General features: G+C 43.1%; 1 protein-coding gene across 1 annotated transcript; it reads left to right on the top strand.

The window, feature by feature from the left end:
- The first annotated feature begins 1,281 nt into the window (after positions 1-1,281).
- SHE (Src homology 2 domain containing E) lies at positions 1,282-23,996 on the top strand. Its single transcript, XM_030187710.1, has 6 exons — positions 1,282-1,694; positions 5,587-5,713; positions 17,069-17,404; positions 17,892-18,051; positions 18,504-18,623; positions 23,707-23,996. Exons 1-6 carry the CDS (start codon positions 1,302-1,304, stop codon positions 23,891-23,893), a joined length of 1,323 nt encoding a protein of 440 aa, XP_030043570.1. The 5' UTR covers positions 1,282-1,301; the 3' UTR covers positions 23,894-23,996.
- Positions 23,997-24,756: the final 760 nt, after the last annotated feature.

Consider the following 24,756-nt stretch of genomic DNA (forward strand, 5'->3'; position numbering starts at 1 on the left):
GCAGATTATAGGGCTAGAAATCCTCTCTTTACTTATAGTGGGAGGGCTAGTACTAAAGTGGTGTGAAATACTACAATGCAAATAAATACATTAAGAATGCTTCTGGTCATGAGATGGTGTTTCTCTTCTGGATAGTGAATTATTTTTTTTTATTATTTTTGTTACATTTGTATCCCGTGCTTTCCCACTCATGGCAGGCTCAATGCGGCTTACATGGGGCAATGGAGGGTTAAGTGACTTGCCCAGAGTCACAAGGTGACTTATGGGAAACTGGTTTCATTTTGTCCTGGAGCTGTGGCAATCCAACTACTTTGAATAGTTTCACTGCTTCATTAAAGTGTTACACACAGACGCAGATTATCCGTATGAAGCCAGGACTCATGGTGGAGGAAGCAGTGAGAGTTCCTGTTATCTCGGGAAGGGGAGTGCTGTGCACTGGCTGCTAGCGTAGGACTACAATAAGTGAAGGTAATAATACACATTGGAAATTTTTTTTGTGGATTTGGATTTTGTTTACACCTTTTCCAGGATTAGCTCAAGATGAAGTATTCTGGCTATTACTCTGTCCATGGAGGGTTCACAGTCTGATTGAAGCAATGCAATCCTTACTATATCATGCCACAGAGGAAGAGAAGCGCACCTGCTCCTTTTATGCAAGCTGAGTTTGTTCACAAGGACAAGTCTTCTTTTTCGATTCTTGCCCCGGCGCACGCGGCGAACGTAACAGCGGCCACGCCCACGCGCTCCGGCCACGCCCACGTGCAGCCTAAGTAGTCGCTGCTGCCGCCGCTTAGTGTGCGCGAGGAGGTGAGAGAGAGCGCGAAAGTGTGAGACCGGGACCCGCTGGACTTACGTTACGAGGCGAGACTGACGGAGTTACGACGAGAAGAGACTGAGGCGAGACTGACGAAGTTACTGGAAGGAGACTGAGGAGAAACCGAGTTACCGAAAAGAGACTGAAGCGGCCGGAGTTACCGGAAAGAGACCGAGACCGAGTTACCAGAAGACCGAGGCGACAGCGACTTAACCAGAAGAGACCGAGCCTGACCGAGTTACCAGAAGGAGACTGAGCGAGTCCGAGATTGACAGATGGAGGTTTCCGGAGTAACCAAGTCAGACCGTGTGTGAAAGTCCAGGATCGACAGACTGAGCTTCCCGGGGTTGTTACTTCACAGAGACTGAGGAGACCGGGGCCATGTAAAGAGCCTGGGGGAGGGAGGGAGGGAGGGGATGATCGAGGAGGGACTGCAGGAAAGGAGACAGGGATACCAAGGGAGGGGCGACCTCAGTGGACCCCGAACATGGCAAAGTGGTTCAAGGAGTTTCCTCTCAGCCTGAAGGCCACCTCGGACCGCACACGGCTCGGTGCCCTGGCGCCGGGGAAGAGTCACCCTAAGGCCTCGCGCCAGAGCTCAGCCGTAGAGGCCAGGAAAAGCCAAAGCTCGGCCAGGGAGGGACGCCTGTCTCGGGACAGTCTGCCGGGGCTGCTGCTGCCCCCGCCTGCCGCCGCCACCAAGGGGCACAAGAATTCTCGAGCTGGGTCAGAGGAGGCCGGCGGCGGCCCGTGGAGCTCCAGCAGCAACGCATATATCGGCCGCCTCATCAAGGTAGATCCCGTCGTGCAAGAAAAGAGTAAGGGACCCACAGCACCTGTGTCCGAGCAGGAGAAGAACCCCAAGCAGCCGCAGGATACGGTGAGGAGGGGGCCACGGGACCGCTGAAAAAAGGGAGGCAGATCGCAAGAAATTGAGGAGGGAATGGAGGGAGAAGAGCTTCTCCACTGCAGAAAAAGTGGGGGTACAGAGAATATATAAAATAGAGGAGGAGAGAGAGGGGCTCAACAGTGCATAAAATATATGAACAGGAGGGTGAGGTGGTGAGTCCTCAGCTTTCCATTAACAGGTCTGGGGGACCCACAATCGCAAACCACATAAAGGGTAATAGGATTTCATATTCCACCTTTATGTGGTACAAACAGAGCAGTTTGCTTTTATTATGTGCAGATGCTTTCTCTGGCCTGGTGGGCTCACAGTCTGAAAAAGGGGGAAGCAGTAAGGTTTTGGCACTGCATAAAAGTGCATTTCAGGAGGGAGAGGGGTCCTCGGTACTTAAATACAAGTGCGTAATGGAGGGGGGACACAAGTCTTAGCCCTGCCTAAAAATGCCTGAAAAGGTGTAGAAACATGGATGACTCCTACAAAAAAAAAAAAAAAAAGTGCATCTGAACGGATGTGCAATAGGGCTTCAGCATTGAATTAACGTTTCTGGAGATATGCCTCCCTCATTAATCAAAAGTACATTTTAAGTTTAATAGATGATAGAAAATAAATATAAAACAACCTAACTTTGGCAGTTGTGTTTATAAATTGACCTCTTTGAAAATTTACTAGAGCTGAGTACATGCATTTTAACTCAAAATTTCACTAAACTCAAATTTAGGAGCATAAAAAGTGATTGGCAACCGGGGTGGATTTAGGGTAGGAAGAAAAGTTAGGAGCGTAGTCTTACTAAGCTCATAAATCTAGACAAAGTAGTGGCAGGTTTACATTTATGAGCATAACTTTTAAACTCCTAAACTAAGATGACTTTTCAGCTGAAAAGTTAAACTTCTAAGTTTCGCTGAAAATATGGCACAAATTTAGGAGGCTAATTAGGAGCTCAGCATTTTCTAAATATCAGGCCCAATATAATATATTGTAATTTTCATTATTTACATATTTAACTTTTTTGTGTGTGTTTGTGAAGCATGAAGCCCCATGTAATGTAGCTTGTCCAGTTTATACGTAAATTCAGCGGTGTATTTATCTCTTATTTATTTATTGAGATTTATTAACTGCCTTTATGAAGAGATTCACCCATGGCGGCATCTTATGCACTGACCATTCTCCATCCTAGGGAGAGTTAAATGGTAGGATGCCTGTGAAATATTTTTCAGTATCTTTCCACAAATAGGGGTTGAATCAATCCAAGTTTGACCCACGCTGATGCTACAGCTGAAAGGTTTCAAACTTGCACATAACTTCTTTTTCTGTTAACTTGTGTCCCATGTATGGACACCTATTTTTCTGTTCAACTTAATGAAATTGTTCTGAAAACCTCTGGTGATGATTCGAGGACATATTGTTGGTGACAGTTTCCAGAATCTTGTATTGTGTGCACTAACCCCCCTAGTTTACTAAACCGTTCTAATGCCGATAGCCCATTCACTTTGAATGGGCTGTCTCAGCATTTCCGCATGGCTTAGGAAACGGGGGTAAATACAGCCAAAAGTTGGCAACAATGACCGTGACCACCATACCCCCACTCCACCTTATATGAGTGATGGATGCAGCCTCTGTTGCATAATACTGACCAATCTGTTGCACTACTTGACATGCACAGCATTGCATAATGGTTTTAAATATTTGGGTAGAATGCGTCCCTTCCAAAAGAGCTTACAAGGAAAAGAAATATAAAGTGACTTTCCCAAAGTTATAAGGAATGTCAGTGGAAAAAATTGGGGATTTTTAAAAAAAATGTCTGTACTACACTTAAATTGTTTGAAATATGTGCCTCATTTACTCTTTCTGTAGAAATTTTTCTTTAAATAACTTAAACCTCAAATCTCCCGATAGGGAATAATACACAAGGTGTTGAAATACTACTACTACTACTATAAATCACTTCTATAGCGGTACCAGTCGTACGCAGCGCTTTACAATTGAACATGAAGAAAGACAGTCTGGGAGTCAGTTATCATAGGTTATTAAAAAGAAAGCATAGGGGGGAAAAGAATAGGTATCAAAAACTCCCTTTTGTTGTTGAAAATATACTGATTTAAAAAAAACCCCTGCTTTGTACTAAATAGAACAGAAATCCAGATACTAAGTCTTGCTTTCATAGGGTAGAACAAGCAAGAATTTTTACTTCACTAAATAACCACTTAAGGAAAACTAAATGAAAGCTAAAAACTAAAGGGACTCTAAACTGGCGTTATGTCAACTGAAAACACGGTGGTGTTCTCATAAGTTTCTCCCAAAGCTGTCTTTCATCCGTTATTTCCAGTTATTTCATCCACGTCTCACTGTGCGTTGCACTGTTTGATATTTTTAGTACTAAGGACCCCTCTCTCCCGCCTGCACGTGAAGGTGCTCTTATTGCAGAAAAATAGGCGGAACAAGCAGTGCACTGCACAGTGAGAGGTGATGAAATAACTTTGGAACTAATGGATGAAAGACAGCTTTGGGAGAAACATATGGGAACGCTGATATGTTTTCATTTAAGTCCCTTTAGTTTTTAGCTTTCATTTAGTTTTCCTTAAGTGGTTATTTAGTGAAGTAAAAATTCTTGCTTGTTCTACCCTATGAAAGCAAGACTTAATATCTGGGTTTCTGTGATACTTAAAAGTGTTGAGTGTTCACATTCACTCCATTCTATTTAGTACAAAAAAGGGTTGTTGGGCAGACTGGCTGGACCGTTCAGGTCTTTATCTGCTGTCATTTACTATGTCTTAATTAGTGCAGTAAAAATCCTTGCGTGTTCTAGCCTATGACTTACTATCTGGATTTTTGTGATATTTAAAAGAGTTGGGTGTTCACATTCACTTTATTTAGTAGAAAGGCATTTTTTTAATTGGTATATTTTCACCAATAAAAGGGAGTTTTTGATACTGATTCTTTTTTTCCCTCTATTTTCTTTCCTTTTAATAATCTATGATAACTAACTCCCAAGAATGATAGAGGTTATTTCAATACCTTGTGTATTTTTTTTCCTGTCTGGAGATTTGAGGTTTGTTATTTAAAGAAAGATTTCTGTAGAAAGAGTGAATGAGGCACATATTTCAAACTATTTGAGGGCTCTGTCTTACCAAAGTGCACTAGCATTTTTAGTGCATGCTAAAAATTAGCACGCACTAACGCTAGAGACACCCATATATTCCTATGGGTGTCTCTATTGTTAGCGCATGCTAAAAACAGCGCGGCTTAGTAAACAGGGCACTTAGTGTAGTACTGATGTTATTTAGTAGTTTGTTGTCCCATAGAATCAGTTGTGGGGTTTATTTTTAACCAATTAATCCCAATGTTGTCCTAAAATATCGTAGGACAGCATTGGGATTAATTGGTGAAAGAATATTTTAGGACAGCAATGGAATTAATTAAATTGATTATAAGCCCCCGCTGAGTAAATCACTCAATTGAATTGAATGGGATTTTTTTACATTAATGCCTTCCCCTTATTGTCCTTGGTTTCCCTGGTTCTTTGCTCATCTCTAGATCAAGAACCATGGGATCAAACTGATGACTTTCCATTGGCACTACTGGGCTGGGCCAACAGTTACCTTCTTAATAAAAGGCAATATTTAATTCTTTCAGCAAGATAATTTGCTAAAAATCATAATTTCATAGAACTGCTGAAATCTTTTGTTCACTAACTTAAAACATTTCTTACCTTTGTTCTTTCTTTACTGTTTTCTCCATGTGTCTTCATTTTCTTTTTAGTTTTTCAGATATGATTCCTTGTAGAGAAACGCACATTACTTAGATTTATATTTGTTTGGGATTTTTAGACAAAAGAACAATTTTTTTTTCTGTGTGTGGTCACTTGTAGATCATTATCGTAGAAGACTATGCTGATCCCTATGATGCCAAAAGCACTAAGGGCCAGCGGGATGCTGAGCGGACTGGGGACAATGATGGTTACATGGAGCCATATGATGCACAGCAGATGATAACAGGTGCGTAATGGGATTGCTAGTTGTTAATACTTCTTGAAAAATAACTCAAAAGACTCTACCCTTCCCCTAAGTAATGCAGGTCTATAGGTACCAAAATTGTGTGTCATTTGCTAGTGGTTTATTTAAGCGGGTAGAATAGCTGACTCTTATGGTCCTTATCGTCTCTCAGATTCTGTTCCATGGTTAAGAGAGAATAATGTGGGGTAGAAATGAACCGTAAATAATAATAATACTCTTGGAGTAATTTTATAATTGTCCATATCGGCAGAAAGTGAATAAATGCTTTTAAGGTATGGGCAAACATCCAGATTTTCAAAGGACAACTGTACACATGCATTTATTTACACCTGCTATTCGGTGCACATAGGGTTTTCTGCCAAATTATGCACATTGTATGAATTGACAGAGTTATACACATAAACTCCTGCACCGCCTGGCTAGTAGGAATGTGTCAGCTTGATGTGCTCATATTCACTGCTCACATATTGGATGGGCACGTTTATAACAGTCCAGTTCCACTGGTAAAGCATGCCTCTACGTGCAGAAATGGCTTTGAAAATTACCCTTCCTGTTTTCTGGCATTTGGGTCAGTCTGTATCCTATCAAATATTTTGTGGTCCTGAGTGTTTTTTGATTTGTTTATAGAAATTAAAATACAGGGTTTCTAAATCATGCTGCTCCTTTCACTGTCCTGTGATGAGCCCTGTTGTGGTGCTCTTATGCATGGAGTTATTTAGAGGTCAAAGTTCATGACTGAGGTAAAACATAATCAGATTTCTCTCTCCTAAGCTTTGCTCCTTATCTCTTCCCCCTTTGCTGCAGGAAGCAGGCGAGTGCCCTTCCTGCCCCGTCCCTTTTCCAGTCCCTTTTCCGGCTGTAACTAAACTAGTTGTTCCAATGTTTATCTGTATGTACACCCATTTTGTTTGTAATGCTAGAATGTATAATACTATAGTAGATAACAATTGCTGGAGGTAGAGTAGTTTCACTGGTGCTCAGAACGTCCATTTTATGAATGTAAAACACATTTTCATCTGTGTAGAATGCTCGGACAATTGCCATCTTGCATACCATGGGGAAATTATTTTTCGATTAAAAAAAAAAGTTAATTTTTACCTTTATATTTATTATTTTTTGTCACTCGTTTAAGTTTCCTTTCCTGCCACGGCCACCTTTTAGGCTGCTCGGCCGGGTTTTCTTCCCTTTTTTTTGTGCCTTTTAATTGGCACCATTGACTCTTTTAATTTCGCGGCTGCTGTTTTTCCATCCATGTCATTAAGGACTCCCAGCGGCTTCAAGCGTTGTACTATTAGATTGTAAGCTCTTTGAGCAGGGACTGTCTTTCTGCTATGTTTGTGCAGCGCTGCGTACGCCTTGTAGCGCTATAGAAATGCTAAATAGTAGTACTAGTAGTAGTACTCGCTGCAACCGGACCATCTTGGGTACCGACCCCCACGCGTGGTGTCTCCAGTGCCTTGGGCCCGATCATCTTCCAGCTGTTTGTAAGCTGTGCCCTTTGATGAAAAAACGGACCCAAGTGTCTCGGGAGGCTCAGCGGGAAAAACTTTTGGCTGATTGGTCTGGTCCTTCGACGTCGGCATCGACATCGGTACCGAGGTCGTCGACATTGAGGGAAGCAGCGACTTTGAGAGCACAGGTAATGACTGCTGAAAGACCAAAATGCGCTGGGAGCAGCGAGGCATCGAGTGGGTCTCCACCCGTCTCGAGGCCTCCTGCTATGCAGGCCCCCTGGGACCGACCTTCGTCAGACCTGGCACCGAGGAGGCGTGTGGATTGGAGTGTTTTCCAACCCTCATCACGCAGAACGATGGGTCACTTCTACATCCCAACCTCCAGTCTCTGGCTTTCACAGCTTTGGTATTGAGAACTTAGAATTTGCTTTCTTGGGTGTTTCGGAGGGTGTCTCCTGGGTCTTGCTTGCTTCCAGGAAAGACTACTCTAAGAGGTGTTGTTCTTTCAAATGGAAGAGGTTTGCCATTGTCACGTCTGTGGCCGTGACCCCTCTCAGACTCACCTTATTTCCGGCAGTCAGCTTCTGAGCTAGCTCCTGTCTGTTCTCCCTGTGTTAGTTCTGTCTCTGTCTCTGTGTGCTGGCGGCATTGGATTGTCTGTGCTTCCTATATTAGTTCTGTCTCTGTGTGCTGGCTGCATTGGATTGTCTGTGTGCTGTTTCCCGTTCCAGACTTCGGCCCAGTCCGGTCCGGATCTTCCGGCCTGCCAGACCTGCTTGTTTTGTTTGAACCTGCACAGCACCCATAGTTGCCTGGTGATTGTTGCAGCTTGAGCCTCAGCTGCTGCTGGGCTTATTAGCCATTTTGAAACTCTCTGCTTGGCCTTTGCATCGTCTAAGGCCCTGGTTTGTTGGTGCTTGCTGCACTTCTGCCTAGTCCAGTTTATAGTTTGTATTCTTGCCTGATTCTAGCTTAGTTTTTGTGTAGCTTTGTGTCCTGTATGGCTTGTTTTCTGTATTGCTTGTTGCCCAGTCTTGTTCTTGTTTGTATGCCTTTGTCTAGTGCTAGGTTGTCTGGGTTTCTTGTTCAGTGGCTGCTTGCAGCTTTCAGTTCTGTCTCTTGTCTACCAGTATTTGTTCCCTGTTTCAGTGGCTGCTTGCAGCTTTCAGATCTGTCCCTTGTCTGAGAGTCCTAGTCTAGTATCCTGCCTAGCCTCCCTGTGTGTTCTAGTCCCTGTGGGTATCCTGCTGGTATCCAGTTCCAGCCTTGTCCAGTAAGTCCTGCCGGCCACCTGCACTCTGGGGCTGAACTCCTGAGGAACTGTGGCTAAGTGCAGTTGAAGTCTATCTGGCCCTGTCAGAGTTTTGCCTTATCCCTGTGTGGGGTAGTTTTGCCTGCCACTGCCGCTCCTCGGCAGTGGCCCAAGGGCTCACAATCCGAGTTCCTGCTTTTGGAAAACGTGACAGCCATCTGGTGTGAGAGCAAGGCCCTAGATCCCCTTGCTACCCCTTTACAAACCATGCTTAAATACCTTCTACACCTATCAGACTCTGTTCTCAAGACCAATTCCTGAAGGGTTTACCTTAGTGCAATTAGTGCTTATCATCAGCATGTAGAAGATAAGCCCATCTATGCATAGCCTCTAGTTGTTTGCTTCATGAGAGGTGTTCTTTTCTCAAAGCCCCCTGTCAAACCTCCACCAGTACTATTTTAGAGTGACTGTGACGTTTTATTGGATCATAGTGATATTTTGCATTTTGGAGTCTCTTGGGGGACCTTATTTGCCTTTTGTGTACGGGTTGTTTTACTACTATCAAATTACTCTTCCACCCATTCACTACAATGTTTTACTCAAGGATGTATCTGAGCACCAAATGTGAGAGCCTTAAATACAGAGCTCAGACTTCTTGTTGCCTTAGTGAGCCTTAGACGTATGGGCAGTGGTGTGCTGGTAAATGTTTAACAACAGGCTCTCTCCCCGGTCCACCTCTGCGCCCCCCCCCCCCCCCCCCAAATTGCAGAGCCGGGGAGAGAGCCTGGGGGGGGGGGGGGCAATGCATTACTCTCTCCAGGAAAAAAAAAATTAAATGATCCCAGGTTCCAATCTAATTCATGTTTAATGTGGGATAAAATGCCATAAATAAGTAAATAAATATAAACTTTTAATGTTGAGCACCTGATTCTCAAAGTGGACATATTGCCCCCACCCCCCTCCAGCCATCCGGACCCAGCGATTCTCTTCTCTCCCCTGCCCCCCCCCCCCCCCCAGCCATCCGGATGCAGTGATTCTCCTCTCTCCCCTGATTACCTCTGTCGAAGCAGCCGCGTCATTGAAAGCCCTGCCCGTCTCTAGCCTTCCCTTCGTGAGTTCGTTCCCTCAGTCCCGCCCTCGCAGAAAGAGGAAATGTCATCAGAAGGCGGGACTCTGAGGGAACAAACTCACAAAGGGAAGGCTAGAGACGGGCTAGAGACAGGCAGGGCTTTCAATGATGTGGCCATTTCGACGGAAGTAATAAAAACGATTTAAAACCCCCCAGGGCGGCGCAGGCGAACGAGGGCAGTGGTGGGAGGTGAGGTAAACGGGGTAAGCATGGCTTGTGGCGCCCTCCTGCCATGCTTACCTCGTTTACTGGAGCCATCTCGCCCTGCAGAACAACCGGCTCGCAAGATCTTAAAAAATTTAACAACCGGCTCTTACGAGCCGGCTCCAGTACACTACTGCGTATGGGCGTCATGGCTTAGGTAACTGAGAGTTACTATTTCTTTCACACAATCATTATTTCTTTGCATATTGTTACATCCATTATTACTGTTTAAAAAAAATTTAGGGATACTATCTCAACGTCGTTCTCACCCAGATGGTGAAACCTTCTTTTGAGCCACTGAATTCCTGCCTGGAAGGTCATTTTCTTGGTGGCTGTTACTTCAGCTCGTAGAATCAGTGAGCATCAGGCCTTAGTTGTGGATGCACCTTTATACTAAGTTTAATCACAACAGAGTAGTCCTCCGCACTCACCCTAAGTTCCTGCTGAAGGTGGTGTCGGAGTTCCATCTGAACCAGTCGATTGTCTTAACAACTTTTTTTCCCCAATCTCATGCCCATCCTGGCGAAAGCAGCTTCACATCTTGGACTGCAAGAGAGTGTTGGTCTTTTACATGGAGTGGACGAAGACCTTCAGACAGTCCGCCCAATCAAGTCCTTTGATCCCAACCAGAGGGGAGTCACCATCGGTAAATGCACCATTTCCAGTTGGCTAGCAGATTGCATTTCCTTCGCTTATGCACAAGCTGGGCTGACTTGAGAGGGTCATGTCACGGCTCACTATGTCAGAACCATGGGTGCATCAGTGGCCCACTTAAAGTCTGCCTCCATTGAAGAGGTTTGCAAGGCTTCGACATGGTCTTCTGTCCACACATTCACATCTCATTACTGCCTTGAGCAGGATACCAGATGCAACAGTCAGTTTGGACAGTCTGTGTTGCAGAATCTGTTTGAGGTCTAGAATCCAACTCCACCCTCCTAGGCCCTTTTTAGTTCTGTTCCAGGTTACACTCTCAGCTAGTTTGTATATAGTTTCAGGTTAATCTACGTTATGTCCTTGCCGTTGCGAGGCCCAGTTGATCAATGTTTGTTGTTTTGGGTGAGCCTGGATGATAGGGATATCCCACTTGTGAGAATGATTCAGCCTGATTGTCCTTGGAGAAAGCGAAGATACTTACCTGTAGCAGGTATTCTCTGAGGATAGCAGGCTGATCATTCTCGCAATCCCGCGCGCCTCCCCTTGAAGTTGTTTTTCTCTTTCTTTTTTCTTATGCTGTCGGATTAAACTGAGGAGCACGGTTGCACGGCGGGCAGGAAGGCACTCTGTGCATGCACGGTGGGGTGTAGCATGTGCACCAGAAGGCTCTAGAAAATTTTTTGCTGGCTATTATGCCGATTCCTGGGCCGACGCGGATCGTCGATCCACTTGTGAGAATGATCAACCTGCTGTCCTCAGAGAATACCTGCTACAGGTAAGTATCTTCGCTATAACCATTAAAAGTGCATGCACTTTTTAGCAATTAAACAAACTGTTCCCAGGAACAATGTATACATTTTACCAGTAAAAACAGTTTTCCAAATGCTTAAAATACAGAAAATTGTATTGGCATGTTTTAGTCATTATAGCTGTGTTATATTAAGTTTTTCCAAAATTGTTAGATCTTATCATAGTTCCCCAAAGTAACACACTTTTCAGTTTCCCAGAAGAGTGTTTGGAGGTCATGGTGCTTAAATAGTATGGTTTTACACATGTGAATTGGCTACATGTTTGAATGGTGATTTTAGGAAACTGCTATTTACATGTTACTCCTGGGGGAGTTCTGCGCTACTGCAAAATGCAGAATTTGTGCAGAATTCCCCACCTCTGCAGACTGCTCAAAATTCTGCATTTCTCATGCAGAGTGGCACAGGTAGTCACTTTCTGGCTGCCTGTCTCCCTCCCTACACTCATTGTTCCAGTGTGGCAAGAGGAGGGGCTGCACAGCTGCAGGTCCTGCTGCTTCATCTTCTGCCGCCTTGGTCCCCAGCAGTTCTTTTAAGCTGCTCAGCTGTATGAAGATCCACATGACTCAAAGGAGCAGTCTGGCCCAGGATGACAGAGGGCAGGAAGTAGCCTGATGTGCGGCTGAGCAGCTCCTCCTCTTGTTGCACTGGAGTGGTGAATGTGCATGGAGTAGGGGGGGGGCTGGAAAAAAACGTAGATAAGAGCAGGCAGGAGGGTAAAAAACTGACCACAGGGCATGTAGGGGGACTTGGAAAAAAAAGGTGGGTGGAGTGTGGGGGAGGGGGGCTGGGAAAAGGTGGATGAGGATGAGTGTATATGTGAGGTGGGAATGGAGTGGAGCTCTGCAGGAAGGTGCATGGAAAACTACTGTGGTGGGGGAAAAGAGACGGAAGGTATTTCATGCCTGGAGATGCCTGCTCTTATAATGGGGGAATTCTGCATAAGAAAATTACAAATAAAGTGTGCAGAATTTTTTTTTTTTTTTTTTTGTGTGCAGGATTCCCCCAGGAGTAATGTGTAAATGGCTGGGATGCAGAGAGATCAATGGAGCATATGCTGGTGTGACTAGGGTTGACTGAAAATGTATACCTGTCTTTCCCATATATTTTACACAATTTCCAAATCAGCTTTTCTGTCAGCTGTAAAGCATGCATAAGTTTTATAAAAATTTTGGTCAGGGTTTAAGGTAGTAAGAACATCAGCGTTGCCACACTTGGCCAGACAAAAGGTCCATCAAGCCTAGTATTCTGTTTCCATTAGTTGCTAATCCAAGTCACAAGTACCTGGCAAGATCCCAAAACAGTAAAGTGGATTTTGTGCTGCTTTTCCTAGAAATAAGCAATGGATTTTCCCCATCCATCTTTTTTTAAAATCTTTTTATTAACCAGTAGAACAATACAGAACAGCAACAACCGAGTGTCATACCAGAGCTCTACCAGATGCCCCACTTGTGGTTTTGTGTTTACAAAGGAAAAAGAAAAGACCCAGCCCCCTCTCTCCCACCCACTTCCCATCCCTGTGTCCAGTGACTGTGAAACAGTAGCATTAGGCATTCTGGGCAGCTGCTGCAGGCAATGCCGCCAAAGACCACAGTATGCCTGAGAGTTCCCTCAGTTAGGTCAGAGACCCTCCTGCACTCCCATTCTGCTATCTGCAGCATATTAGCATGCTATTGTGCAAGAGGTGGGGGTGAGATATAAATCTTGGAAATAAATAAATAAATACGTGTGTATGCCCTATTCCCAGGATGTAACAACTGCCATACATCCAACAGCCTTCCTTCCTGGCATAACCATTGTATCTAGACTTAGGAAAGCTTTTGACAAAGTCCCTCATGAGAGACTTCTGAAGAACTTAAAAAGCTATTGGATAGGAAGCAGTGTCCTGTGGTGAATTGGGAACTGGTTTAAAGATAGAAAAGAGAGAGAATTTTCTCAGTGGAGGGGGGTGAATAATGAAGTGCCACAGGAATCTTTACTGGGACCTGTACTTTTCAACTTAATTATAGATAATTTGGAAAGTGGAATGAGTGAAGTGATCAGGTTTGTAAATGACACAAAACTATTCAAAGTTGAAATTGCAAACAGATCTTACAAGACTGGAACATCCAAATGGCAGATGAAATTTAATATGGATTAGAGCAAAGTGATGCACATTGGGAAGAAAACACCAAATTATAGCTAAACGGTGCTAGGTTCTACACATCTTGGAATCCCTGTGGATTGAAATTTCATGTGTAAAGGGGAAAAGGATAGTGATAGGAGTGTACTACCGTCCACCTGGCCAGGATGAATGGACAGATGTAGAAATGTTTTCAGAAATTAGGGAGACTAACAAACTGGGGAACACGATAATGGGTGATTTTCAATTTTCCCAATATTGACTGGGTAAATGTAACATCAGGGCATGTTAAGGAGGTAAAATTCCTTGACAAAGTCAAGGACTGCTTTATGGAGCAGCTAGTAAAGGATCCAATAAGAAGAGGACAAATTTTAGACCTAGTCCTTAGTGGAGCGCATGATCTGGTGCAAGAGGTAACAGGAGGGGCCGCTTTATAACACTGATCATAATATGACCAGATTTGATATCAGCTTTGGAGTAAATACGCACAAGAAACATACGTTAGCATTTAACTTTCAAAAAGGGGACTATGATAAAATGAGAAGGAATGGTGAAAAAAAAACTTAGATGAGCAGCTGCGAAAGTAAAAAAATTTTACATCAGGTGTGGATGCTGTTCAAAAATACCATCCTGGAAGCCCAGGCCAAATATATTCCGTTTCTTAAAGAGGGAGGAAGGAAGATCAGATGACAGCTGGTGTGGTTAAAAAGTGAGGTGAAGGAAGCTATTAGAGCTAAAAGAAAATCCTTCAGAAAATGGAAGAAGGGTCTGAGCACTGTTTAATCATTTAGCTATATTGCTGATGTATAGTAGAAATGTTATTGTGATTAGTTAATATATCACGTAGGGTTTCTGTTCTTCATTGAAAATAATAAGAAACAGCATAAAGAATGTCAAGTCAAATGCAAAGCGCTGATAAGGAAGGTTTTCGAAAAAAAAAGATTGTGTTGGAGGCATTTTTTTTTTTTAGGTATGTAATGCAGTGCACTGCTGATCCACCAGACTTCCTCTCCTGTCTTCAACAAGAGCGCCTTGTTTCCTAATCTTTTGCTGCCTCAGGAAGATGCCTTTCCATAGAACCTTCTATGGAAAGGAGTCTTCCTGAGGCAGCAGACGACAGGAGAGGATGTCTGATAAACTTTATTATAGCATTGTCAACAGTGATGGTTTGTTAGTCCCATTTTGCTGAGTTTGTAGAAATCTTAATAAAAGCCAGGGATGGTAGAGTAGCCCAATGGTTAGAGCAACAGGCTGAGAACCAAAAGGCCCAGGTTCAAATCCCACGACAGCTTGTTGTGGCCTTAGGGAAGTCACTTTGGTGCCACTTCTATATTTGGGCACCAAAGTTAAGCACCTAGCTGTAGTACACTGAATTCTGATTGTAGAATACTAACGTTAATCAGCATCTGCACACCTGAAACTAGGTTTGCCCAATTATGTTATGTCAATAGCAAAATTAAATGCATTCATCTAAATGTGGCACTTCAACACATGTTACATGCATAAGTGAGTGCCCCACCTATTCTCTGGCCACATGAATATCCCATTGCATTTCCATGCTAATTGAATTCTACACCTAAATTATAGAATGGTGCTGAGCATCTAAACTTTCTTAAGTACTAGTATCCTTTAATTTTAGTGCACAAATGGCATTTATATTTAGGCATTAAAGTTATAGAAAGAAGGGGATTAATCTTGGGAAGGTTGGGATAGTGCTGGAATCTCATCCCACTCATGGCGTGCCGTGGAATCCAGCATGCTTGTGTTCAGGAAGAATTGCCATACCATACCAATTAAAAGCCATGTCTTCAAAATACCCTATAATCATAGGTGCAGAAATTGGGCAGATGGATGGAAAGTAGAATAGACCCCATCATGAGGCACATATGAGTTGACATCCTAATACTGATGGCTCTAAATTCTTTCCATGCAGAATTTGAATACAGGGCACTTAACCTCTACCTCCCTCTGTTAGTAGGAAAGAGGGTATTTGACACTAAAAGGAAACATATCTGCTTTTCTTCAGCTGATTAATAAGTCATTTGTTGTCCCTAAATAAGAGCTGGTTATGATGGGCAGCAGAAGAGAATGTTTCAACGCTGTCCAGTTCTGCTTTCCAGAATCTGCTCTTCTAAAGAGCTGTTAGCAGTTGTGCAGAACTCTCTTTTCTTGTGTGTAGTGTTGAATAGACCCTATCGGCCTGCCTGGGTGTAGTTTCCTCTGCACTTCCTTCTCCAAAGTCCCGCTTCCTGTTGGAGCTATACTCAGGGCTTGGTCTTCTGGCAGGAAGGAGCTGTTTGTTGGTCTCGGATCTGTTTCACTTACCCTGATTTCTTGAAAACGGAGTTGCACTGTCTGCGTAGACATATGAAAAGTAAAAACTAGCATGTTAGCTTCCCATTACAGTAAGATACCTTAAAGCAGAAGTTATTAACTTTATAAATTTGCAGGGAATTTGTTAAATTATATTTTTACAGAACAAGAGTAAATGGATGGAACAGATGCTTAGTAAACCAAAATATGCTTCACTTAATTAGTGTCTCAACTAATCTCTACATTTATGTAAAAAACGGAAGGAAAAGCCTCAGAAACTCTTAGTGGCATTCACATTAAGTGCTCTCGTATGTTTCCAATCATTGACATATTATTATTATTAGCATTTGTATAGCGCTACCAGACGTACGCAGCGCTGAACACTTGACATAGAGATACAGTCCCTGCTCAATAGAGCTTACAGTGTCAATGTTTCCAATCATTGACATACAAACCTGCTTATGTGGATATTTTCTTCAAAACCTTAAATTAGTCAAAGTGAAAACTTAAAGGTAGCACTTAATGTTCAAACAACAGTGTGCGTGTCCTTAGAGTCAATTACAACAGTGGCCAGTGTTTCTCAGTGTCATCACTACTGCATCAAGGAAATTGGGCATTCATTGCACATCAGATGCAGTTAAATGTGCTGTGAATGCCAAGTTTCCCTGATGCAGCAGTAATGACACTCAGAAACGCTGGCCACCATTGGAATTGACTCTAAGGGCATGCACACTACTATTTGAAAACTAAGTGTTATCTTTGATTTGAGTTTTCACTTTGAATAATTTAAAGTTTTGAAGAAAATATTCATATAAACAGAAGGTTTTTATGCCAATGATTGGAAATGTGCAAGAGTACTAAATGTTAATGCCACTAAGAATTTGAGGCTTTTCCTTCTGTTGTGACAATAATTTTGGTTTAATTGGTGGCTAGAACTTCTCTCCTCAAGAGTAATTTTGGTTGTATTGGAACAGTTACTTGGCATTTCATTCTGGTAATGTCTTGCAAGAACATACAAACTCCATTGCTCAATGTTTTGACATCTAAAGAAAACACAAATATTTAGCATCACTATCTGGATATTGAGTGGCAGTGAGTGCTTCTGCTGTTAGTGGCAGTATAGATAGTTAACCAAATGACATTAAGACAGGAATTTGTATTATCTTTATCCAGGTAATTATCTGGATAGTCTGAATATAGCTGTGTCTGGATGACTGCATCTCCACCCACACGCTACCCCAACACTATCAGAATAGCGCAAAGGCAGTCTGTAAGGATATTCAGTGGTATCTGGTTATTGCTTTTCAAGTCTTAAGTGAAGCTTTGAATTTGGGATAAGAGGGTTCTGATCTTATCTTCTCCTCCTTTTCTCAACTTGCTTTTAGCATATTTTCTTTTTCCAGAAATCCGCAGGAGAGGCTCCAAGGACCCTGTGGGGAAAGCCATAATCCTGCTGGAGCTAGACAGCCCTGGTGAGCCCAGTGGAAATGGCAGCAAGTTGGAAATGTCGCCTATGAAGAGATCAGGCTCCAAAGAGCTGTTAGGCAAACTCCCACAACTGTATGACACACCATTTGAACCAACAAAAGGAGGAGAAGAGGCTAAACTGGAAGTGCTGCCAAGCTGTGTAAAGGCACATACTGCAGAGAGCAGAACACCTGAAAGTGACCAGCGACCCGCAACAGAATATGAGCAGCCATGGGAGTGGAAAAAAGAGCACATTGTGAAAGCATTGTCAGGTGAGACACCCTACTGAAAACTAAATGGAAGAGGAGGAACATGGTCCTTTTGGGTAAGAAGAAATTCAAGTGGAAGATAGCAGGCCCCTTAAAGAAAAAGAGGAATGAGTACCACGGGGTAGGTAAGTAAACATCTAGGAGGAGAGAGAGAGGCTTGGGAAAAAATAAAAGATATTAAGAGGTGTTCCCAGACAAGGAGAGAAAGAGGTGTATGAGACTTCACAGTGTCAGTAAAGAAATTGGGAGAAAATTCAAGGGGCGTGGGCATTACAGGTTCTGTTAGGGAGGGAGAAGACTGAGAAAAGAGGCTTGACTAAACAGATAAGGAATTATGGGGAGAGGTTTGGGGGAAAATCGGAAGGTGGGAAGGCAAATAGATCCATTAGGTAACTGACAAAGCGGGATTACTAGACTGATAGAGACCTAATTTTCCTATATCCAAAATCATACGCTACCATCCAGGTATTAAACCATTGCTTCCTTGCAGTTCAGTTTGAGGGGCCAGAAAAAATCTCTTCTACCACGGAAGAGACAGGCTGGCAGCATCAGCGACAGAAGAGCTGGACACACAAAATCCTGATGCAAACGGTGTCTGAACCCAGTGAGAAGGAGAAAGTGGAGCCTACTGTCCCTCTGGAAAAACAACCGTAAGTGATCATTTTGGCTGTGTTGGATTGCTATGTACCTCTTGCCATGTCTGTAGAAAAGGAAGGATGACTTGGTTGGATATTATCTGCGATACAAGAGAGAATTACTAAATAGGGGAATGTGTTGTCAGCCCTGAGATATAGGAGAGGATGTATTACAGGCTCGATATATATATGCTGTGTAAGGATAATGCAATATATTACAAACCTGAGATACAGGCGAGAGAGTGAAGAGACAAAAGGAAGGTGTTACAGATCTGAGATGCTAGAGAAGTGATCATTACTTGCTTATTTTCTTATGTTCTAAATGTGCTAGATAAATCTGGCAGAGCAGTTGAATTCAAATGATACAGTTCTCCATTTCATACATAGCATATGTAGAGGCTGTGATTTCCTCCAGCTAAAATTTTGTTTTTGTGCTATCTTAATGTTTCTGCTCCATTTCTTTGCAGCTGGTATCATGGATCCATATCACGAATGGAGGCTGAGAGCCGTCTCCAGACATGTAAGGAAGCAAGTTACCTTGTGCGGAACAGTGAATCAGGAAACAGCAAATATTCCATTGCACTGAAGTAAGCAGAGAGTTTCAATAAAATGTTAAAAAGCACTGTACACAGCCCCTACAGGTAGGGAAGGGGCAGCAAAAATCATGGTTAGCGCTCAAGAGTGACATTTGGTGACTAGATTTATAAACCAGCATACAGGGTTTGGCTCGGGACCATCACTGCAACAACCAAACTATTTGCATTGGAGAGAGAAACTAGAGTAAAAAAAAATATGTGGGTGCTTGTGAATGAAGGCTCATGCTGCCAGATTCCAGGTTCTAGTTGAGCTGGAAGGACCAAAGAAGCGTGAGAAAACTGCTGAGTAAAAAAACAAAACAAAACCTAGAGCAAAATAATTCACTGCTCTGTGAGCACCTGCCTCAGTTTAGCTATGTCTCCTTCAGTAGGAACAAGATAACTAGTGTTTTATTTCCACTTGGCTCTCTCACAAGAATTGTGCCCCTGGAGGTGACTGCACAGGGTCCTCTGAGTTCTCAATCAAATGTTGTTTTTTCCTTGTTATCAAAGTAGATTAATCCAGAGACTTGTGGGTTATGACAATCTAGCAGCAGGTGGAGATAGAGAACTAAATTGACCATGACAGTTAGTATATCTCTACCTGAACCAGCCAGTGGATGGTCTCTCACAAACTCCTGGTCTTGTCTTTATAATAACTCCTGTTCTTGGTCTCTGGTTTAGTAGAGCTTGGGGGTGTTTAGGCTAAGGAGTGCCTACTTTAGGAGATACACCTGGTGGTGCAAGGTCCCTCTCCCACCCCATGCCTCCTCCTGCCGATCCTTATTTCTCCTTCCTCACAGACAAAAGAAAAGTGTGAGGATTGTCAGCTGCTCTTACTGCTGTAAGGCTTTATATTGGAGGGGATGTATCAGTTTGTGCTGCCAGCAAAGCCTTTGCACAGAAAGTGCCATGCCTCAGATTTCCACCAGGCTGTCTTACGGTTGTGCTTTCACTTTCATTTTTATGGCAGCAGAGATTGTTAAATGCTACTCTTGCTATGGAAAGTGCAGAGCAGCATCTAGGCAGTACTCTCAATGTTGTTCAGGGGCTCATTTAGCTATCTGGGGAACACAATAATAATGGGTGATTTTAATTACCTTCATTGACTGGGTTAAATGTAACATTGGGGCATGCTAGGGAGGTAAAATTCCTTGACAGAATCAAGGACTGTTTTATGGAGCAGCTGGTACAGGTGCTAACGAGAGGAGGAAAAATTCTAGACCTTCTCCTTAGTGGAGCACATGGTTTGGTGCAGGAGGTAATGGTGCTTGGGCCGCTTGATAAACAATGATCATAATATGATCAGGTTTGATATCAGTTCTGGAGTAAGTACACACAGAAAATCCAGTACATTAGCATTTAAAGGAGACTATGATAAAATGAGAAGAACGGACAAAAAAAACCTTTGAGGAGCAGCCGCGAAGGTCAAAGATTTACGTCTGGGTTAGTTATATTCTAATATGGGAGGAAGGAAAACAAATGACAGTCGACATAGTTAAAAAGTGAGGTGAAGGAAGCTATTAGAACTAAAAGAAAATCCTTCAGAAAATGGGAGAAGGATCCGACTGAAAATAATAAACAGCACAAGGAATGGCAAGTAAATTGCAAAGCGTTGATAAGGAAGGCAAAGAGAGACTTTGAAAAAAATTTTGCTTTGGAGGCAGAGACACAGTAAAAATGTTAGGTATATTAGAAGCAAAAAGTTGGCAAAAGAATCAGTTGGACCACTAGATGACCAAGGGTAAAAGGGGCACTCAGGCCATAGCAGAGAGATTAAATGAATTCTTTGCTTTGGTCTTCACTGAGGAAGATATGTGAGAGTTACCGATGGCAGAAATGGTATTCAAAGCTGACAAGTCAAAAAAACCGAAAGAAATCTCTGTAAACCTTGAAGATGTAATGGCGCAATTTGACAAATTGAAGAGTTACAAATAGCCTGGACAGGATGGTATTCATCCCAAAGTACTGATAGAATTAAAAAAATTAACTGCAGAATTATTGATAGTAATATGCAATTTATCTTTAAAATCAAGCATGGTATCGGAAGATTGGAGGGTGGCCAATGTAGTGCCAATTTTTTTAAAAGGTTCCAGAGATGATCCGGGAAATTATAGACCGATCCTGACGTTGGTGCCGGGTAAAATGGTAGAGACTGTTATAAAGAAAAAATTACAGAGCATGTTCAAAAGCATGGATTAATTAGAGAAAGCCAACATGATCAGCTGTGACTGGCTTCCCCCATTTGCATGCAAATGAGCTGGGTCGCAAAAGCAACGGGCAGCTCATTTGCATGCGATTCTCTTTGTGAATCCCTCTGTATTTCCAAATCGGTAATGCTTACAGATTTGGAAATACAGAGGGATTCTTAACGGGGACTTGTGCGTCTGGGCCTGAAATAGTCAACAAATGTTAGATAGTTTTATAATTAATCCTATCTAAATAGTACCTGGGGAGATAACATATAACTGTTCACAGGGCCTCAGCAAAGAGCTCTTTCTCTTTTTTTTTCTACCTGGCCAAGACTGGAGAAAATGCCAGTACTTCCTAGATGAATTTTGAGCTCCTGGGTAAATCAGAGCCCAGAACAACAAGTTTTAAAAGTAGCTGCAGGTTACTTCTTATCTGTGTTAACAAAGGGCCCTGTTTACTAAGCCACGTTGTAGGCTTGCAAATGTTTTAGCAGGCTAATGCTAGAGACACCCATAGGAATATAATTGGTGCCTCTATCATTAGCGCGTGCTAAAAAGTTAGTTTGTGTACAGCGCGGCTTAGTAAACAGGGCCTAAAGAAGGAACAGTCAGCTTTAAACATAAACATGCACCACCTGCTGGCCAAACTAGAGAAATACACTTCAAGAAATAATGGCTTAAAAACCCACTGTTTTGTCACATATTGAGGGTCCCTGGGGGTCTGGTGATCGACTGTAAAATTTTTGGAAAAGCCACATTTTCAGTCGGCTGCAGGATCTCTTATAGTTTGATGTTGTTCTGATCTCTAAAGATAACGAGTTTCACAATTTTGCACTCCTCTCTAGCAGTATTTTGTTAAAAGTGTTTTTAAAGAGACATGCTTGTTTGTTTGGAAGTTCCAGTCTGCTAGGGATCTGAGAGATCTTCAGGGTCTATAAACTTTCATTAAACGTTGTAACTATATTGGGGCCATTCCATACAGACATTTGAAGATGGTAGTGAGGAGTTTAAACTCCATTCTTGCTTTGCAGGGAAGCCAGTGGAGTTTGAGTAGGAATGAAGTGACGTGTCCTAAGGTGGTGTCGGAGTTCCATCTTAACCAGTCAATCGTTCTGCCACCATTTTTCTGAAAACTGCATGCCTATCCTGCTGAAAGTCTGCATACCTTAGACTGCAAGCGAGCCTTAACCTTCTGTCTGTCTGGACTAAGGCCCATAGACAATCCACCCAGCTTTCTGTTTCTTTTGACTCATTCTGGATGGGGGTAGCCATCTGTAAATGCACTCTTTCCAACTGGCTAGCAGGCTGGGCTGACTATAGAGGGCTAGCGACTGGCTAGAGTCAGGCTGGGCTGACTAGAGGGTCATTTGGCTTAATATCAGAGCCATGGCTACATCAGTAACCCACTTGAGATCAGCCATCATCGAGGAGGTTTGCAAGGCTACAATGTGGTCTTCAGTCCACACATTTACATTTCATTACTGTCTTGAGCAGGATAACAGATGTGATATCCGGTTCAGCCAGACAGTTCTGCAGAATTTGTTTGGTATTTAGAATCCAATTCATAAGTACATAAGCATCGCCATGCTGGGACAGACCAAGGGTCCATCGAGCCCAGCACCCTGTCACCGACAGCGGCCAAAAGAACAAGCAATTTGTCCCACCCATCCTAGAAATAGTGTATTCCCTTGTCCATTCAATAACATTCTATGGCTTTTTCCTCCAGGAAGCCGTCCAACCCTTTTTTGAAGTCCGCTAAGTTAACCACCTTTTCTGGCAGCGAATTCCAGAGTTTACGCTTTGAGTGAAGAAAAATTTCCTCCGATTCATTTTAAATTTACCACACTGCAGCCTCATCACATTCCCCCTTGCCCTACTATTTTTGGAAAGCGTAAACAGACGCTCCACATTGACCCGTTCCATTCCACTCATTGTCTTATAGACCTTTATCATATCTCCTCTCAGCTGCCTTTTCTCCAAGCTGAAGAGCCCCAGCCTCTTCAGTCTGTCCCGATAGGGAAGCCGTTACATCCCCTGTATCATCTTTGTTGCCCTTCTCTGCACCTTTTCCAATTCCACTATGTCTTTTTTGAGGTGCAGTGACCAGAATTGAACACAATATTCGAGGTGCGGTCGCACCATGGAGCGATACAACGGCAGAATAAAATCCTTATTTTTGTTTTCCATCCCTTTCTTGATGATACCCAACATTCTATTTGCTTTCCTAGTCCGTGACTCCCAACACTGAACCTTGCATGACGTAGTTATAGTTTGGGTTCCTCTTTCCCACATGCATCACTTTGCACTTGTTCACATTAAACGTCATCTGCCATTTAGACGCCCAGTCTCGTAGGTCATTCCACCCTTCTAGGCCCAGTTTTTGTTCTGTTCAGGCTGCCACCTGCACAATTAGCTTGTATATAGTTTAAGGTTGATTGACTTCAAGGCCTCGACATTTTGAGTCCCTGTTATCCTAGCATTGTTGTTTTTGTTGAACCTGGCAGCTAGAAATTCCTAGATGTGGGAATACCGATGGCCTGCTTGTCTTCGGAGAAAGTGAAGTTACACACGTGTAGTAGGTGTTCTCAGAGGACAGCGGGCCAAGTATTCTCACATATCCTCCCTGCTAGAATTTTCCAATAGCTGTATATGCTGGGCAGTGTCTGCACCGGGTGCTAACGGATGAAGTCACCCAGATCTGAGAATACTTGGCCTGCTGTCCTCGGAAAACATCTGCTACAGCTGAGTAACTTCACTTTACAGGTAAGCTGTTTCTTAGCATCATGATGTTAATGTTTATCAGTGCTAAAGGTGAGATGTGTGAAAATGTTGCCATCACATTCTGTCCTGTGGTGCCAGGTTTCCCTGTGTCCTCTTATTCATGGTGACTCTTCTTTTTGCAGAACAAGTCAAGGATGTGTTCATATTATTGTGGCCCAGACCAGAGACAACAAATTCACTCTGAACCAGCCAAGTGCCGTGTTCTGCAGCATCCCTGAAGTTGTACATTACTACTCCACTGAAAAGCTTCCCTTCAAAGGGGCTGAACACATGACTTTGCTCTTCCCCTTGCACAGCAAGCTGCACTAATGCATTCTCACAGGGCCACTGGCACTGGGCAAAATGTTAGTGGTTAGGGTGGTGGACTTTGGTCCGGGGGAACTGAGGAACTGAGTTCGATTCCCACTTCAGGCACAGGCAGCTCCTTGTGACTCTGGGCAAGTCACTTAACCCTCCATTGCCCCAGGTACAAATAAGTACCTGTATACAATATGTAAGCCGCATTGAGCCTGCCATGAGTGGGAAAGCGCGGGGTACAAATGTAACAAAAATAAAAAAATGTTGAGCACTTGGTTGGAGGGAAGAAAGACAGAAATACAGCTGAACAACTCATGATTTTTTTCTTCTTTTTTTTTGTGGGACATCTAATCTTATGATCATGGTCATAGCGTTTTCTTGTCCCCAATAGGGTGGGGTGACAGGTACTCATTCTCAGCTAGAAGGCAAGGAACGAGGACTGTTCTCCACTTATGTCTCCAACCTTACCTTTTGATCTCTGCCTAACAGCTGCTTCAGCGCATGATAAACCTGTCAGCAACCTCCTTCCATCACAGTACTGGAGTCTGTAGCCAGGGATAGCATTGCAAAATAAAAACATGTATAATAAGAACATATGATATGTCCTACTGGTTTAGGTCAAACATACTTCGCTCCCAGCATCATGTCTCTGAAAAGGACCAGTCCAGGTCACAAGGTCCTGTCCAGATCCAAGTAAGAGATGCACCTGTTTTTGCTTGTACCTAAGGATAAGCACTAGCTTTCTCAAGTCATGTTGGCTAATAGTGGTTTATAGATTCTCCGAGGACAAGCAGGCTTCTTGTTCTCACTGATGGGTGACGTCCACGGCAGCCTCCAGGAACGGAAATCTTCCTAGCAACAAAAGTTTGCTAGAG

This window comes from Microcaecilia unicolor, chromosome 14, assembly GCF_901765095.1.
Source record: "Microcaecilia unicolor chromosome 14, aMicUni1.1, whole genome shotgun sequence".
Lineage (NCBI taxonomy): Eukaryota > Metazoa > Chordata > Amphibia > Gymnophiona > Siphonopidae > Microcaecilia > Microcaecilia unicolor.